A 19,191-nucleotide genomic window follows, 5' to 3' on the forward strand; every position below is an offset into this window, starting at 1 on the left:
AGCCTCCTGGGTTCAAGCATTTCTCGTGCCTCAGCCTCCCGAGTAGCTGGGATTACAGGTGTGCACCACCATGCCCGACTAATTTTTGTATTTTCAGTAGAGATGGGGTTTCTCCATGTTGGCCAGGCTGATATCGAGCTCCTGACCTCAAGTGATCTGCCTGCCTTGATCTCCCAAAGTGCTGGGATTATAGGCGTGAGCCACCATGCCTGGCCTCATGTAATATTTTATTTTTGATTAATTAATTTGTTAATTTTTTTTTTTTTTTTGGAGATGGAGTTTCACTCTGTCACCCAGGCTAGAGTGCAGTGATGTGATCTTGGCTCACTACAACCTCCACCTCCCGGGTTCAAGCAATTCTCCAGCCTCAGCCTCCTGAGTAGCTGGGATTACAGGTGCCTGCCACCATGCTGGGCTAATTTTTGTATTTTTAGTAGGGATGGGGTTTCACCATTTTGGCCAGCCTGGCCTCGAACTCCTTACCTCAGGTGATCTGCCCACCTCGGTCTCCCAAAGTGCTGAGATTACAGGCATGAGCCACTGCACCCGGCCTAATTTTTATCTTTTTAGTAGAGTAAATTATATATTTTTAGTAGAGTAGGTTTTGCCATGTTGGCCAGGCTGGTCTTGAACTCCTGACCTCAGGTGATCCACCCACCTCGGCCTTCCAAAATGCTGGGATTATAGGCGTGAGCCATTGCGCCTGGCGTTGTTTAATATTTTAAACAAAATTTTTCATAAAGGTAACAGATATACCTTTTTCAAAAACTAAAATTTCAGCACCTAGTGCAGTGGTTTGCACCAGCCTGGGGAACATAGCGAGACCCCATCTTTAAAATAATTTGAAAAGTTAGCTACTCTGGAGGCTGAGGCAGGAGGATTGCTTGAGCCCAGCACTTTGAGGCTGCAGTGAGCCATGATTGCACCATCGCACTCCAGTCTGGGTGTTAGAGTGATACCCTGTTTCTAAAAAAAAACAGAAAACAAAAAAACAAAAAACATACCACAAACTAACATTCCATTTCAAAAACACTGACAGGTGTTGCATCCATTTTTGTTTCCATTTATCTAGTCCCTCTGGTCCCCAGTGCATTATCATTAGTTTTTCTTCTTATTCAAAAGTAGCTTTACTCAATATATTGTTTTGTACCTTGCTTTTTTTCCTCTCTCGACAATATATTTTATACATCTATTCTTATCAGTAGCCAGAGAATCTTCCTTGTCATAGATTAGTCATCCAGTACCCTTTAGATGGACAGTTGGGTTGTCCTCAGTTTTTGCTATTGTAAGCAATAAGACAGAATTAGTAACTCCTCTGCACCAATTTTTAAGGGAAATTTATTATTTGTACAGGAAAGCCAGCTAATACATCTAGAAATAATGATAGAATTAGAAAATCGATATTTTCAGCATCTCCCCCCTTTAAAAAAGTACAAGAGGGAATCATTAATGAATGTTAAACCATTAAGTAAAAAGTTGAGAAGGAATAGTATATTTACATGATGCCAAATAATAGCCACAGATTACTAACTGTAAAGGGGGAGATATTCCTTTACAAAGAGGTCTGGCTGTTAACAACCTCAACCAAGTAATCGTATTTCAACAAATGATCACTAATGATTGTACAGTCTGAAAATATGTGCCACCTGATGTACTCCACCTTGAGGTATATAGGCACATCAACTGTGATGCACTGTCACCAAAAACATGTAAACTAATGAAGATTTTAGACCTAACCTATTGTTTACAGGAAATAAAGGTATAGAGAGGCAAGCTAAATGCTACTATGAGGAAGCAATCAGTTGAGTCTAGGATGTAAGGCATTCTAACAAGTCAACTGTCCTAATCTTTTAGAAAAGCTAGTGTCAGCTGGGTACAGTAGCTCAGGCCTGTAATCCCAGCACTTTGTGAGGCTGAGGTGGGTGGATCACCTGAGGTCAGGAGTTCGAGACCAGCCTGGCTAACATGGCAAAACCTGGTCTCTACTAAAAATGCAAAAATTAGCTGGGTATGGTGGCAGGTGCCTGTAATCTCAGCTACTTGGGAGGCTGAGGCAGGAGAATTGCTTCAACCCAGGAGGCAGAGGTTGCAGTGAGCTGAGATTGCACTGTTGCACTCCAACTTGGGCCACAGAGTGAGACTGTGTCCCCTGCCCCCCCCCCCCCAAAAAAAGCTAGTGTCATAAATGAAAACAAAACAAAACGTGGAGGCCATTCTAGGATAAAGGAGACTAAAGAGACATAAATGTCCAAAGTCATTGCTTGAGTTTTGATTAGATTCTGGATTTTTTTTAAGTCAACTATAAATGAAATTTTTTTTGGCAATTGGGAAGATTTCGAACGAGAACTGAAGTATTCGATGATAATTGGTATAGTAATGTTATTGTGGTTATGAGGCAGGATGTCCTTCTTCCTAGGAGGTGCATAGTGAAGTAAATATGCGGGGTTAAAGTGTCTTGATACCTACTGAAATAATTCCAAAATTATACAACAAAACAAAACAAAAAAACAACTTTGATGTAGCCATATCTCTATCCATGGAGCTAGATGAGGCATATTTGGCAAAATATTAACAATCTTGAGTCTAGGTGGAGAATAGTGTATGTTTATTGTACTATTTTTTAAACTTTCCTATTTTTTGAAAACATTCATAGTGGAGTTGGAAGAAACAATGCCACAATGGATAACATTGTACATATGTGGATATTCTTTTGAAATACCATTTTATCAGGCTACATAGTCCAGTGTATAGACCACAATTTGTTCTTTAATCATTGTACTTGTGTGTACTGTTCTGCTAGTTGCCGTTTTGGTAGAATTTTAATTTGTGATGAAGTTTTTTCTTTGTAAGTCTTGTGGTAGATGAGAAAAAGAACCTGATTTTTTTTTTCCTTCCTTTTCCTTCTCTGTCCTCTACCCTGAATCTGTAGTGGAGAGGAGAAAATGAGTGAGGAAGGTACTCTCAAATAATCTTTTTTTTTTTTTGAGACGGAGTCTCGCTCTGTCACCCAAGCACTGGAGTGCAATGGCACTATTTCAGCTCTCTACAACCTCTGCCTCCTGGGTTCAAGCAATTCTCCTGCCTCAGTCTGATGAGTAGCTGGGATTACAGGTGCTTGCCACCACACACGGCTAATTTTTGTATTTTAGTAGAGATGGGGTTTCACCATGTTGGCCAGGCTGTCTCAAACTCCTGACCTCAAGCAATCCACCCTCTTTGGCCTCCCAAAGTTCAGGGATTACAGGCGTGAGCCACTGTGCCTGGCCTGATCCTTTCTTTAGATATAAGGTTGAGCTATGGAGAATATGAGAGTATGAAATATTTTTGGAAGAAAAATTCTGGGAGAAGGGTCTTTTCTGAGAAAGTGTCATTAAATAGGAAAAGAATAATTTGCCTTTTGAGCTAGAATTGTATTTGCAATGGAAAGCTTCTCGTTGCAGAATAGTCGTTCTTTGACGTTATTCTTTATTCCTTAGATTTCCATGAAGACAACTTACAAGGACCTGTATGGCCTCATTTTAGCTGCTTCAGTGTGTTGGAGCTGTTACTTGCTCCTTCATTTCCTGGGCCTGGTGTAACAGTGGCTACTGAGCGCCATGAAGGTTGTCCCAGAAAAGAATGCTGTCCGGATACTCTGGGGGCGAGAACGGGGTGCTCGGGCCATGGGAGCTCAGCGGCTTCTGCAGGAGCTGGTGGAAGATAAAACCCGGTGGATGAAATGGGAGGGCAAGGTAAGGAAAATGGCTATATTTCACATAGGATTTGTGCTGGTGATGGTAGAATGAGATCTTAGAATGGGTTAACAGCAGAGTTGGGATATATTTATCTTGTGTGGGAGAGTTGACATATCTGACTTAGGGAGTTGTTTGTAAATTTGAAAGAATTAATGTGCTAGAAATATCTTTTTCCTTTAGAGCTAGACAGTTTTCCTGAAGGTAATTTAGGTTTATCTCTCTCAATTTGTAGCTTGATCATTGTCTCCAGTTTTTAAGCCTACACTGTGAATACTAATCTAGAATGGTTAATGTGCTTTTGAGATAGGGTGAACCATAGTCTATAAAATACATAGTCTATGTATTTTAACTTTTTTTTTTTTTTTTTTGTCTCCCAGAGAGTAGAACTGCCGGATAGTCCACGCTCTACCTTCTTATTGGCCTTCAGCCCAGACAGGTACTTAGTAATTATCTGTAACTTAACCTTAAGATTTGTGATAACAGTGCTTTCTGTATATTTGGCCTGGCTTGATCTTCCAAGTCAGTCCCTAAAGGCTCTCTGAAGTACTTTATGAACAGTGCTTTGGCCATATGTCAGAAAGGGAAAGAAAGTAGATGAGCAGTGCTAACCTGAAAAATCATGAGAACAAGCAAAGGAAACTGAGAGGATCAAAACTTGGAAAGTTTCTCAATAACAATCATTTGCCTGTGTGATACAGCTCACCAGTGGCATGATGGTTATTACAGTGGAAAAAAATATTTTCTGAATGTGGCATGTGTCATTTGGGGACAGCGTGGACAAGCCAAAAGCCTTTAAAGATCAGAATATTTCTGTTTGTAGATATACTGCCTAACGTACAAAGCTTAGGTTCTTTCGTGTTGGGATCGGCAGGTAGCATCACTATTCTGTGTTGTCCAAAGTTAATAAGGTTGGTTACCCTTCCACATGCTTCTGAATTAGTTCTACTCTTTGATTTTCTAGGACTCTCTTAGCCTCCACCCATGTGAATCATAATATCTATATTACGGAGGTGAAGACTGGCAAGTGTGTTCATTCCTTGATTGGACACCGCCGTACTCCGTGGTGTGTCACTTTTCATCCCACCATCTCAGGCCTTATTGCTTCCGGCTGCCTAGATGGGGAAGTTAGGATTTGGGATTTACACGTGAGTATTTCCTTAAGATACCCTTTTCTTTTGGTATTCTGTTTTTTTTTTGTTTTTTTTTTTTTTTTGAGATGGAGTCTCACTCTGTCGCCCAGGCTGGAGTACAGTGGCACGATCTCAGCTCACTACAACCTCCGCCTCCCAGGTTCAAGTGATAACTTCTGCCTCAGCCTCCCAAGTAGCTGGGATTACAGGCATGTGCCATCATGCCTGGCTAATTTTTATGTTTTTGGTAGAGACAGGGTTTCACTATGTTGGCCAGGCTGGTCTCAAACTCCTGACCTCAAGTGGTCCGCCTGCCTCAGCCTCCCAAAAGTACTGGGATTATAGGCGTGAGCCACCATGCCCAGCCTCTTTTGGTATTCTAAATACAGAGACTTGTTTACCATTGAGTTTTTAATTCTGGAAGAGCCTAACTGGGTTCTTAGGACTACATCTGAATATATTGTGGTAGACATTGCCCACTTAATTAACAGGAAGTCTAATTCCCTGTCTTCCATTCCTTTTTGTTTTTTTTTGCAATAGCTTAAGCATGCCCTGAGATTGTCTTCCATTCTAAGATGAACATCTGCTTTTACTTCCTTTGGCCCATTGTGACATAGTACAGGAGAATCTAAGATATGTTCAGGATGGATTTCTATTGTGTAAGGGCAAAGATTGTCCTGTACTCCGATCATGATCATCAAAGCAAGATCCTCTTTGTCCTAGTAACTGGCTAGCAGGTTGTCTTGCACCATGTTGTGCACCAAGCTTGAGTTTTTCTCAGGCTTTAGATATAGGAACTGTGGGCTGGGCGCGGTGACTCACGCCTGTAATTCTAGCACTTTGGGAGACCAAGGCAGGAGGATTGCTTGAGTTCAGGAGTTCGAGACCAGCCTGGGCAGGATATTATACCAAAAATATTATACACAAAATTATACAAAATTAGCCGAGCATGGTGCCATGTGCCTGTGGTCCCAGCTACTTGGGAGGCTGAGGTGCGAGGAATGCTTGAACCTAGGAGGCAGAGGTTGCAGTACGCTGAGATTGTGCCACTGCACTCCAGTCTGGGTAACAGAATGAAACCCCCTGTCAAAAAAAAAAAAAGAAAGAAAAAAAGAAGTAGGAACTGTGTATATATGCTTATTGCTTGTAGATTGTGAATAATTTGAAGAACTGAGCTGATTGTATAGTATTTGTCTGATAAATTAGTGGCACTGCCAGATCACTGATCTTCTACATCTTTTTACAAGGATGTATTTAAAGTAGTCACTAGATGTAGTCATTTTACCTTAAATGGACCTTTCTTGAAATTGACTTCCCAGTGTGCTGGTGGCTTGTAACCTGAGAATATCTGGAATTGGTTTGTTCACAGGGTGGCAGTGAAAGCTGGTTCACAGATAGCAACAATGCCATTGCCTCCCTGGCTTTCCACCCTACGGCTCAGCTCCTGCTGATTGCCACTGCCAATGAGATCCACTTCTGGGACTGGAGTCGACGGGAACCCTTTGCTGTGGTGAAGACAGCTAGTGAGATGGAACGGGTCCGGTGAGTGCGCTGCCCCATCAGCATTGTCTGGCACAGGACTGACATGATAGAGAACATTCTGCCGGCTGTCACTTTGGAAGACAGGTTGTTATCCCTGCTTAGGGGAAGTTGTCATCCTCACAGCTCCTCCTATGTTTTTTTTTTTTTTTGAGGCCGGGTCTCACTCTGTCACCCAGGGTGGAGTACAGTGGTGCAATCTCGTCTCACTGTGACCTCTACCTCCTGGATTCAAGCTATTCTCGTGCCTCAGCCTGCTAAGTAGCTGGGATTGCAGGCGCCCACCACCACACCCGGCTCATTATTTTGTATTTTTAGTAGACACAGGGTTTCACCATGTTGTCCAGGATGGTCTTGAACTCCTGGCCTCAAGTGATCTGCCCACCTCAGCCTCCCAAAGTGCTGTGATTATAGGCGTGAGCCACCGTGCCCACCCCTGCCCTTTTTTATTTTATTATTAAAGAGACAGGGTCTTGCTCTGTTACCCAGGCTGGAGTACAGTTGTGTAGCCATGACCTCATGGGCCCAAGTTACTGCAGCCTTGACCTCATGGGCCCAAGCAATCCTCCCACTTCAGTCTTGTGAGTGTCTGGGACTACAGGTGTGTGCAACCACTCTCAGCTAATTTTTAAATTTTTTTGTAGAGACGGGGGGGTCTCACTGTGTTGCTCAGGCTAGTCTTGAACTCCTGACCTTCAGTGATCCTCCTGCTTTGGCCTCCCAGAGTGTTGGGATTATAGGTGTGAGCCACTGCACCTGGCTGCCTCCTACTTTCTAAACAGCTGACTAATCAGCTGGGAGACACTCATTTTGTTCATTTCAGCTTTCCCTTATTGGCCTCCTCTTCTGAACTTTGGAGACCAAGATCATTAGACTCTCTTTTAGTTTCAAAGTTAACTGTGTTTTGGATAGTCCTTCTTTGGGAAAACCTGAAACAAGTTTGGGTGGTATTTTAGATACCTCGTTGGGTTGTCTTTGTATATCAAACTGGAAGATGGAGATGTAAGCATGTAATTGACATTTATTTAGTACTCAAGATCAAAACATATTGCTGCTATTAAAGATGATGCATTGTGTTTCTTTGGTCCTCTTGGATTTGCAGTCAAATACAGGCCAATTTTCTGGTTTCAGCTATGTCATTTAATGCTGGGTCTGTTCGTTGCCACCAAGATTCATGCTTCTTGCTGGTGTAGCTGCCATATGAGGGAAGAACTGATTCTGTGGCAGAGTATGAGAGCATTTTATGCTTTATGGTTAGGATGAGCTCTTGTATTTGAGCAAAGATGTGCTTAATGTAGCTGTTTCCGGGGATGGAAACCCTAGGTGTTTTTCATGTGAAATCGTTATTTTTGTGATACATATTCCTTTACTCTGGCAAGAAGTATTGAGTGTTGTTATTTTAATCTCTTTGAAAGTTTTGAAAGTCTTGAATGAAGTGGATACCTGAGTGATACCAGTTATCAGTAATGATTGCTATAAATTTGAACACAAGTTTTCTCTTCTCAGTTAACATAATCTCTCTATGCGTGTCTTTGTCTCTTCTGTGATTTCAGTCTGGTGAGATTTGATCCACTTGGACACTACTTACTCACAGCAATTGTTAACCCCTCTAATCAACAGGTAAGCTAGTCCAGCAGTTCCAATTCCAGCTAAACTGTGAGTTCTTTTCCTAACTAGTATTCCAATTCTGATTATATTGGATTTAAATTCTCAATACCCAAGTCTTTCTTTCCAGTCAAAATTTAAAGCTAGCTTCAGATTGTATATTCAGGGTTATAGTCATAATCTTGACAGGAGAGTCGATTCTAAAACTCTCCAGTGATCGCATCATTAGAAGTAACCCTTATCATCACTAGACAATGTTGGATAGCTTGTCACTCATGTGCCTCTGGCTGGTTGACAATTCGCTTCCCCTCACTGCTTCCATGTCATGGAGAGATGTCTTTTGTAAGACAATTGGTTTGTCAGCTGCACTCATTCAGATATGCTGCTGATTGGGAGTGGAAATTTTAATACCATGGGATTATTCTGAATCTGAGGCCAGTTGTCAGTGCTTCAGGGGTAGAGAGTTGTTTCCTACCTGTGAACATTGTTTTCCTTGGATGATTGTCAGTGGTTAGTTTTTCTTGATTTACTTGGAGGTACTACCTAACTGCCTTGCTCTACCCCCTGCCCCATGCTGGTCCACGTTGCAGGGTGATGACGAACCAGAGATCCCCATAGATGGAACAGAATTATCCCACTACCGTCAGCGTGCCCTCCTGCAATCACAGCCAGTTCGCCGGACACCTCTCCTCCACAATTTCCTGCACATGCTGTCCTCCCGCTCTTCTGGCATCCAGGTGGGAGAGCAAAGCACAGTGCAAGATTCTGCTACCCCCTCACCCCCACCGCCTCCCCCTCAGCCCTCCACGGAGCGCCCCAGGACTTCCGCTTACATCAGGCTCCGACAGCGGGTCAGTTACCCCACAGCTGAGTGCTGCCAGCACCTTGGGATCCTGTGCCTTTGCAGCCGCTGCTCTGGCACTCGAGTTCCTTCCCTCTTGCCACACCAGGACAGTGTCCCCCCTGCTTCTGCCAGAGCTACTACCCCTTCCTTTTCTTTTGTACAGACCGAGCCCTTCCATCCCCCGGAGCAGGCCTCGTCAACGCAGCAGGACCAGGGCCTCCTGAACCGGCCGTCTGCCTTCAGTACAGTCCAGAGCAGCACTGCCGGCAACACGCTCCGCAACCTCAGTCTGGGTCCTACCCGCCGCTCTTTGGGAGGGCCTCTGTCTAGCCACCCTTCTAGGTATCACCGAGAAATAGCTCCCGGGTTGACAGGATCTGAGTGGACCCGGACAGTACTCAGTCTGAACTCCCGCTCTGAGGCGGAATCCATGCCCCCGCCCAGGACCAGTGCCTCTTCAGTGAGTTTGCTGTCTGTGCTGAGACAGCAGGAAGGTGGCTCTCAGGCATCTGTGTACACTTCAGCCACAGAAGGGAGGGGTTTTCCAGCATCAGGGTTGGCAACTGAGTCAGATGGAGGGAATGGCTCCAGCCAAAATAACTCGGGCAGCATTCGCCATGAGCTTCAGTGTGACCTGAGACGCTTCTTTTTGGAGTATGACCGGCTTCAGGAGCTGGATCAGAGCCTGAGTGGGGAAGCTCCCCAGACCCAGCAGGCCCAGGAAATGCTCAACAATAACCTTGAATCTGAAAGGCCAGGCCCTTCCCACCAGCCCACCCCACACAGCAGTGAGAACAACTCCAACCTGTCCCGTGGCCACCTGAATCGCTGTCGTGCTTGCCACAATCTCCTGACCTTCAACAACGATACCCTGCGCTGGGAAAGAACCACACCTAACTACTCCTCTGGCGAGGCTAGCTCCTCCTGGCAGGTCCCCAGCTCCTTTGAGGGTGTGCCATCGAGTGGCAGCCAGTTACCACCTCTTGAGCGGACTGAGGGCCAAACGCCCAGCTCCAGCAGGCTGGAGTTGAGCAGCTCTGCTAGTCCGCAGGAGGAGAGGACTGTGGGGGTGGCCTTTAACCAGGAGACAGGCCACTGGGAAAGAATTTACACCCAGTCCAGCAGATCTGGAACTGTGTCACAGGAGGCCTTACATCAGGATATGCCTGAGGAAAGCTCTGAGGAGGATTCACTCAGGAGGTAAGCAGTTGCTTTCCTGTCTTCTCCTGCATCCCTTGCTTTTCTCCTTGTATCATTTCCTTCAGTCCTATAGATGTTGTGGCTGTATTTGGAGTGTCTGGGACCCACGCATCTGCTTCTGATCTCCCCATTGCATTTTCTTGGAAAATCTTGCTCTGGTGGCAGAGATAGGATAGGGCCTAGCAGTATGAGTCAGTTGGCTGTGCTAGCTCTATTTCTGGCTAAGCTCAAGGTTCTGGCTTTAGCCTTGAAAGGAGAGTGTAGATTAGGTTAGAGAGGCATGAGGAGATGGAATCATTGACTTTCTCTGCCCTGCTTTTTGACCTTCTTGAGATGTTGTATGTGCAGGACTACTTATTGTGAGACAAAACAATGTCCCATCGTGCCTAGGAATAAGTAAAAGAGAACCCTGCATGGTACAGATTAGTCTATTGATTCTTTGCTGATTGTGTTGCTTTGGACAAGCGAGTTCACTTCCTAATCTTTATCTTTTGGAACACTGCAGTTTGACAAAAGGAAAAGAAAAAAATATGTATATCTATATATATATGTATGTCAAGGAAAGTTCCAATTTTTTCAGAGATACTTGTTTTTGGACAGCCTATTAGTTGCTCAGTTGAGATTCTCTGAATGGACCTTCCAGATGGACATTCACCTTGGGGTGGAGAAGAAGAAGAATTCATGGAAGGAAGGACACTCCATACTCGGATTGGCATCCTAGCCAACTCTTTCATGGCAGAAACAGAGTGGGTGTAGTTGATTGCCCACCACATGTTCCATGAATGGCTATGTGCGCATCTATCTTGATTTATTAGGGACTTCTTTCTGTAATTTTGTAAAGGTCAAAGCTAGCATAATCACCAACTCCCAGAATATGCCTGTTGGATCCAAACAGCATATTGCGCTGCATTACATCCTCTGTCGAAGCAACTGAAATTTCTCTGACATAAGCTTCTAACAAGGGTGGGAATATGAATTATGCACATAATGTACTTGTTATTTTGGGAGGATGCTTTAGACAGTCACTCAGTCAATAAGTATTAGTTGAATGGTTACAAATTTTCTAGTACTGTGCTAGGCACTGTGGGAAATACAAAAGAAGTATAATACATGGTCTTTACCAACCTGAGTCTACAGTGTTATTGTGGAGGCAAGACAACAAAATTTTTCAAAAGTGTAGATGAGCAAATGCTTCATTGTGTGGTACTGAGATTGGATGTAGTCTCAGAGAAAGGGAAGTATCATCCAAGAAGGCTTTGCAAAATCAAGTCTTGAAAGATGGGTAGGATTTGGAGAGGGAAAGACCTTTTTATTTCAGGGAACCAGCACATGCCAGGGAGGAAAGGGTATAGTGCATGTAGGTTCTTAGGCATTTACTAAGGGCTTGGGGTGGGAAACAGAGGGAGACTTGACTGGATGTGAAAGATAAACAAAACAGAGAGGTTTGCTAACTCTGCTCATATACTTGAAACCAGTTCTGGATTAACGGCTCCTCAATTCCTGGTTTTGGAATATTGTGCCTTGATACTGGTCTTCATCAGGGGCCCGAGCCTCTCTTCTTCCTCTTTGCCAAGAGACGTGAGAAGGCAGTCAACACAGTGCATGACATGTAGTAGGCACTTAAAAAGTTTATTAAAGGCCGGGCGCGGTGGCTCAAGCCTGTAATCCCAGCACTTTGGGAGGCCGAGACGGGCGGATCACGAGGTCAGGAGATCGAGACCATCCTGGCTAACACGGTGAAACCCCATCTCTACTAAAAAATACAAAAAACTAGCCGGGCGAGGTGGCGGGCGCCTGTAGTCCCAGCTACTCAGGAGGCTGAGGCAAGAGAATGGCGTAAACCCGGGAGGCGGAGCTTGCAGTGAGCCGAGATCGCGCCACTGCACTCCAGCCTGGGTGACAGAGCGAGACTCCGTCTCAAAAAAAAAAAAAAACAAAAAACAAAAAACAAAAAACTAGCCAGGCGAGGTGGCGGGCGCCTGGAGTCCCAGCTACTTGGGAGGCTGAGGCAGGAGAATGGCTAAACCCGGGAGGCGGAGCTTGCAGTGAGCTGAGATCCGGCCACTGCACTCCAGCCTGGGCGACAGAGCGAGACTCCGTCTCAAAAAAAAAAAAAAGAAAAAAAAAGTTTATTAAAGATCGCTGTAAAAGGACTGTCTTCAGTTACTGCTCTAAGAAACCAAGCAGTTGCTGTTTCTGTAATACCAGTGGACTCTGGTTAGCTTTTGTCCATTCTGCTTTAGTATTATCTCTTCATGTACTATTCTGAGAAATACCTGAGTGGTTTAAAATAAACTTTATTGTTTGATCATAATTAGTGATACCAGTTACTGCCCAGTGCGGTGGCTCATGCCCGTAATCCCAGAACTTTGGGAGGCTGAGTCGGGTGGACCACTTGAGGTCAGGAGTTCGAGACCAACCTGGCCAACATGGTAAAACCCTGTCTCTACTAAAAATACAAAAATTAGTAGGGCTTGGTGGCGCGGGCCAGTAGTCCCAGCTACTTGGGAGGCTGAGGCAGGAGAATCACTTGAACCCAGGAGACGGACGTTGTAGTGAGCCAAGATTGCGCCTCTGTACTCCAGCCTGGGTGATGGAGCAAGACTCCATCTCAAGAAAAAAAAAGAGAGATACCAGTTACTGAGGGCCTACTATGTGTTAGGTATTATGTTCTTGCTTTGAAATAATTCCTTCTGCTTTCAACAACAATTCTATGCAAGTCAGGTATTCAATTTTCCATTTTATAGTTGAGGAAAGTGAGGCTCAGGGAAGTCAGTTTCTTGTTAAAGATCATATAATAGGTCTCTGAGTGAGAATATGAACTCTGGTCTTCATGACTAAAGATTTGTGCAAGCTGCCCTTCATGGCATTTTCCTTAATATGATAACTTTTTTAAAAATTATTTGAAGGCCGGGCGCGGTGGCTCACGCCTGTAATCCCAGCACTTTGGGAGGCCGAGGCGGGCGGATCACAAGGTCAGGAGATCGAGACCACGGTGAAACCCCGTCTCTACTAAAAATACAAAAAATTAGCCGGGCGCGGTTGTGGGCGCCTGTAGTCCCAGCTACTCGGGAGGCTGAGGCAGGAGAATGGCGTGAACCCGGGAGGCGGAGCTTGCAGTGAGCCGAGATCGCGCCACTGCACTCCAGCCTGGGCTGGGCGACAGAGCGAGACTCCGTCTCAAAAAAAAAAAAAAAAAAAAAAAAAAAAAAAAAAAAAAATTATTTGAGATGGAGTTTCACTCTTGTTGCCCAGGCTAGAGTGCAATGGTGTGATCTCAGCTCACCACAACCTCCGTCTCCTGGGTTCAAGCAATTCTCCTATTTCAGCTTCCCGAGTAGCTGGTATTACAGGCATGCGCCACCATGCCTGGCTAATTTTGTATTTTCAGTAGAGACAGGTTTTCTCCATGTTGATCAGGCTGGTCTTGAACTCCCGACCTCAGGTGATCTGCCCGCCTCAGCCTCCCAAAGTGCTGGGATTACAGGTGTGAGCCACCGCGCCTGGCCGTAACTTCATTTTTAAGTGAACCACTTTTTTTCTTTTAACATTTTATTATGGAAATCTTCAAACATATATAAAAACAAAAAGTATAACTGAGTTTCCATACACCTATAATCTGACTTCAAAGATTATCAATGCTTGGCTAGCTTTCTTTAATCTATATTCCATCTGCTCCCCCCACCTAGATATCAGATAATTTTGTCTGTAAACACTAGATTTTCTAGAGCAGTGCTGTCCAATAAAACTTCTTACACTGATGGAAATGTTCTGTATCTGTGCTATGTAAGATGGTAGCCACTAGCCACATGTGGCTATTGAGCATTTGAAATGCTGCTACTGTTATCTGAGAAAATAAATGTAATCTTTAAATTTTTAATTAATGTGAATAATCACATGTGACTCACGGCTATGATATTGTACATCTAAAATATTATTAATCACTTAATAAAGTAGGTTATTTAAAACCCAGAAACTACTGGGCAGGTGCGGTGGCTCACGCCTGTAATCCCACACTTTGAGACACCAAGGCAGGCAGATTGCCTGAGGTCAGGAGTTCGAGACCAGCCTGGCTAATGTGGTAAAACCCCGTCTCTATTAAAAATACAAAAAAAAATTAGCCAGGCATGGTGGCGCATGCCTGTAGTCCTAGCTACTTGGGAGGCTGAGGCAGGAGAATCACTTGGACCCGGGGAGGCAGAGGTTGCAGAGAGCCGAGATCGCACCACTGCACTCCAGCATGGGCAGCAGAGCGAGACTCTGTTTGAAAAAAAAAAAAAAAAAAAAGCCCAGAAACTATTGAGGATGTACCATAATTTTTTGTTTAAATATTTTTTTCTTTTCTGGTGCCAAAAAATGTATGCATTGTGGTTTAAAGTTCAACCATCTCGCTGTAAACAATTTTATATTTATGCTCATTTTCTTTTAAAATATACAAATAACTCAGGATTCTCATTTTAAAATAGTATATTAACTCGGTAGTTACATTATTTATATGGAATCACTTTTAAATGAGCTAGGATGTTGTATACCATGAAGGCTGACAGCTGTCTCAAAAATGAGATATGTTGTAAAATATTCTAAGTACGTACACATTAAAGAAGGACTACCATTTGAATGGCTGAATTCTGGTGTAAATCACTAAGACAAACAGGTGCTAGTCTGCCTCTTCTGCCTTCTAAAGGGACTGAAAGTCTCTAGGTGATGAGCCAACCCTTGCTTCTAGTTCTCCAGCAGGTGTCACTGTTGGGCTGCTGCTGCTAGGTTAGGATGGCTGGGAAGAAAAGGTGTCCCTACTGTTGGTGCACGAGGTTGGATCTTTTAACAAAGCCTGTTTTTGTAGATGACAGTTGTTCTTGAGTGAGTGGAGTTCACAAAAGGCGACTGTACTTGAAAGGAGAAAGTTTTGTTCATTGGCCTTGTAGTAGGAGATAGGCTAAGGTGAGATGTTTGGATCCTTGATGCTGCTGGAATATTTAATAGTGTTTGCAAATAGTGACGGTATTAATAAGCATATGGTGTGTATTTCAGTGTAGCTGTGTGCTGCCAAGTGGTAATAACCAGTACACAGTTTGTCTCCTTTTGCCTGTGGACAGTGGAAGACGAGCTGTCTTTTTATAATAGTCTGATGCTACATTGCAACTTGAGTGGCAGGCCCTTGCTTCACTACAAAGAAACGATTTCTCTGTGGGAGTGCAGAATCCAGCAGAAGATCAGGGTATTGTGGCTCCTTGCAGTAGGGTGCCCTTGGCCTTTAAAGGCTGGTATTAGGAAAAAGAAAATGGCTTCAATGGCAAGTTAAAACTGGAGGGAACCTAGAACTTCTGTAGTCCAGTCTCCCTCTCTGATGAGAAAACAGAGAGAGTAAATTATTTCTTAAAGAAGTGTTTATAAGCAAAAGTGGGATTCGAACTCCTGGGCCCTGAAGAGGGCACCCTTTCCTCCATTTCATTTGAAATTAGTGCCTTCAAACAGCAGTTTTCTTTGTCAAAACCTCTGTTGCTCAGTAGGTCATTGCCTGAGGGGGTTCTTCATTCAGCTCTTATTGTAAGAAATTGGAGGTCTGTTAGATAATTTGTAATTATTATTGTTGAGCAGAATGGTAACTAACGCAATGCTTCTAGGAGAAATGCTGTTTTAGTTATTTGCCCATAGAACTACATTGATTAGTTCTAATAAAGTGATCCCTGTTAGGGGTGTTCATTATTAAAATTCCAGCAACTGAGAGAGATGAAAATTGGTCTCAATCTCCTCCTAGAAGCACTAATTGTTTCTGTACTCTGTCTCCAGGTAGTTAAGAAAGGCTTGGGTCTGGAATATTTTGTAAGACTGTGTTCTGAGAATTTAGGTCTTTTTCTCTCATGATAGATGAAGACTGAGGAAGCACATTGACGGCCTTAGTGTGAAATGTGGCCAGAACATCAAAGGTTAGAGTTAGAAGCCCTCACTGGGTTGCTACGTTTCTTAGACTTCTCTGGGGGAATTACTTTGGAGCTTAGAACAGTCTGAAGCCCTTTGAGGCTTCATGGACCACCATACTTATTTGATCCCTCAGCTCCCATCACCTGGGAATTCTCCAGGGAGGCCTCAGCCCAACCATCACTGATGGAGGAAGATGAATGGGTGTGTCTGCAGGGCTGATTGTAGGTCCACAAAAGGGGGCTGGCAACCTAAAAATGAGGAAAGTAGCAGTCTTCTTAGCCTGACTGGTATAGAAAGGGGTCCAAATTTAGTAGTTTTCCATGCAGTTGATCTAGCTGAGTCTAAAGAGTTTTGATATCTAATCTCTACCAGTTTCTTTGGATGGGGAATATACACAATTTATTATTCAAAACCCAGCACAGCTGTCACCGTGTCCTTTGGGAAACCTTCCCTGATCGCCCCAAGTAATCACTTCCTTTTCTTTGTTGCATGTGTAGTAGATACTTCTTTGTGATATTGCAGCCATGACAGAAAATTATTTGTTTACCTGTCAGTGAGCTCCCTGAAGGCAGTGATCATGTCTGTATATATCCCTTCTCTACCTAGAATACTACCTGGCCACACGGTAGATGCTCAGTAAATGTTAGTTGAATTGAATAAGTAGAATTGAAGTTATATTCCTTATGATTTTGTATGCAATATAAATTCTGTTTGGCCTTTTAAGTAAAAAAGATAAAAAGCCTGTTACTATATCACATCATTTGGTCTTACAGAGTCGTTGGCTCAATAATTACTTGTTAAATAAATGAAGTGGTATTACCTAGAGTTGTACAAGAAAGTCACACCTTCCATAACTTGAGCTCTGGTAACCTCTGATGTTTCACTGTGCGCTATGTTCCTAACTTGTGAATGGGCTGTCCTGAAGCCTGTAATAAGTCTGTTGCACCTGGCCAACATGTGTCCTTTATATTGGCTTTACACTGATGACTCAGGGCCTGCACCTTCCTTGAGAGCACTGGCATCATATGCAGCCTTCCATTTTGTTTATCTTTTTGGTACCCCATTCATATTGAATACAGCTTGCTCTTGAGACCATTTTGTTGGTCTTTGGCTTGGCATCTCAATAATATCTCTGCCAGTCAGTGCTGTTGGTATTTTTTTTGTCCTTAAAGATTCTTCTGCAATCTTTATGAAGGTATACTTGGTCTTGATTTAGTTCAAAAATTACATGTGGGTAATCCAATTTAAATGCGAAGGTTCTTTCCCACTGATGCTTTATTTTTCTTTAAGTTTCTGTGGAAGGCTTTCATTAAATTTGCTTAGAAGTAGGATTTTTAGGGTTTGAGACAATGTGTGCTCTCATCTTTTGTTTTGGAGTCTGAGCATCATTAGAATGAACCTTTTTAAGTTTTGGGATACTTGTAGGTCCTTTTTTTCTTGTGGAGGTCAGAATCCTTATGTTAGCAGAAAGTTTTGCTTTACCTCTAATTATACAGGGTGTGAATAGTTCCCCCTGAAAAAACTGGTGGAATTGTCTGTGGTATTCAAGATACAATACAATAAACCCTTCCTAACTTCTGAGTTCTTCTTAGTTAGAAGTTCAGCATTTAAGGACAAATAGGGAAGAATTCTCAACCGGGAGATCTTCATTTGTGATACAGGCAAATTATGACATGTTCTTTCTGGGAAGAAAGAGGAGCAAGTATTGGGAAATAAAAAGGAGACAAAGCCTGTGATGGAATTAACAAACTTAGTTTAAGAGAGGTAAGGGAAGGGAAGCTGGGGAAGGTAAACTCAGGCTTTAGAAGTACTGAGGGCTGGGCATGGTGGCTCATGCCTGTAATCCCAGCACTTTGAGAAGCCAAGGTGGGCAGATGGTTTGAGCTCAGGAGTTCGAGACCAGCCTGGGCAACATGGTGAAACCCCATCTCTACAAAAAGTTCAAAATTTAGCTGGGTGTCATGGCATGTGCCTGTAGTCCCAGCTATTCAGGGGACTGAGGTGGGAGGATCGCTTGAGCTCAGAGGTTGAGGCTGCAGTGAGCCATGATTGTGTCTCTGTACTACAGCCTGGGCAACAGAGTGGAGACCTTGTCTGTAAGAAAAAAGAAGAGAGAACTGAGGAGTATGCACAAGGGCTGCTCCATAGATGAGTTTGGTTCTTCCTAGTAACCCTGAGAGTTGGACTTGTAAATGTGATTGATCCATGCATGCATCCATTCACGCATTCCATTAACAGATATTTACTAAGCACCTGCTGCATTCCAGGTGCTATTTATTTTATTTTATTTTGAGATGGAGTTTCACTCTTTTTTTTTTTTTTTTTTTTTTTTTTTTTTTTGAGATGGAGTCTCGCTCTGCCACCCAGGCTGGAGTGCAGTGGCCGGATCTCAGCTCATTGCAAGCTCCGCCTCCCGGGTTCACGCCATTCTCCTGCCTCAGCCTCCAGAGTAGCTGGGACTACAGGCGCCCGCCACCTCGCCCGGCTAGTTTTTTGTATTTTTTTTTTTTTTTTTTTTTTGAGACGGAGTCTCGCTCTGTCACCCAGGCTGGAGTACAGTGGCCGGATCTCAGCTCACTGCAAGCTCCGCCTCCCAGGTTCACGCCATTCTCCTGCCTCAGCCTCCCGAGTAGCTGGGACTACAGGCGCCCGCCACCTCGCCCGGCTAATTTTTTTGTATTTTTTAGTAGAGACGGGGTTTCACTGTGCTAGCCAGGATGGTCTCGATCTCCTGACCTCGTGATCCGCCCGTCTCGGCCTCCCAAAGTGCTGGGATTACAGGCTTGAGCCACCGCGCCCGGCCTGGAGTTTCACTCTTGTTGCCCAGACTGGAGTGCAATGGTGCGATCTTGGGCTCACTGCAACCTCCGCCTCCCGGGTTCAAGTGATTCTTTTGCCTCTGCCTCTCAAGTAGCTGGGATTACAGGCTCCTGCCACCACTCCTGGCTAATTTTTTTTGTATTTTTAGTAAAGACGGGTTTTCGCCATGTTGGCCAGGCTGGTCTTGAACTCCTGACCTCTGGTGCTCTGCCCACCTCGGCCTCCCAAAGTGCTGGGATTACAAGCATGAGCCACTGCGCCTGGCTGGCACCAGATGCTATTTAAATGCCGGCAATAATTCTCTCTTATAAAAAAATAAGATACCTGGTATGCCAGACAGTGACAAATTCTATGACAAAAAAGAGAAATGTATAGAAAATGTAGGGGATGCTGCAAT

At 43.9% G+C, this 19,191-nt stretch overlaps 1 protein-coding gene across 13 annotated transcripts in view; it reads left to right on the top strand.

The window, feature by feature from the left end:
* Positions 1-19,191, top strand: part of AMBRA1 (autophagy and beclin 1 regulator 1) — a 199,583-nt gene that overhangs the window by 38,770 nt on the left and 141,622 nt on the right. For 8 of the 13 annotated variants that reach the window (XM_005578030.4, XM_045371729.2, XM_005578032.4 and 5 more), the window contains exons 2-7: positions 3,477-3,731; positions 4,112-4,170; positions 4,696-4,879; positions 6,234-6,406; positions 7,957-8,023; positions 8,599-10,052. In XM_005578030.4, the coding sequence (XP_005578087.3) occupies positions 3,597-3,731; positions 4,112-4,170; positions 4,696-4,879; positions 6,234-6,406; positions 7,957-8,023; positions 8,599-10,052 (2,072 nt within the window). In that variant the 5' untranslated portion in view covers positions 3,477-3,596. The remainder of the gene's footprint in view (positions 1-3,476; positions 3,732-4,111; positions 4,171-4,695; positions 4,880-6,233; positions 6,407-7,956; positions 8,024-8,598; positions 10,053-19,191) is intronic. The other 5 variants (XM_005578034.4, XM_074013762.1, XM_005578035.4 and 2 more) reach the window with 1 other exon arrangement.

This window comes from Macaca fascicularis, chromosome 14 (genome assembly GCF_037993035.2).
Source record: "Macaca fascicularis isolate 582-1 chromosome 14, T2T-MFA8v1.1".
Classification (NCBI taxonomy): domain Eukaryota; kingdom Metazoa; phylum Chordata; class Mammalia; order Primates; family Cercopithecidae; genus Macaca; species Macaca fascicularis.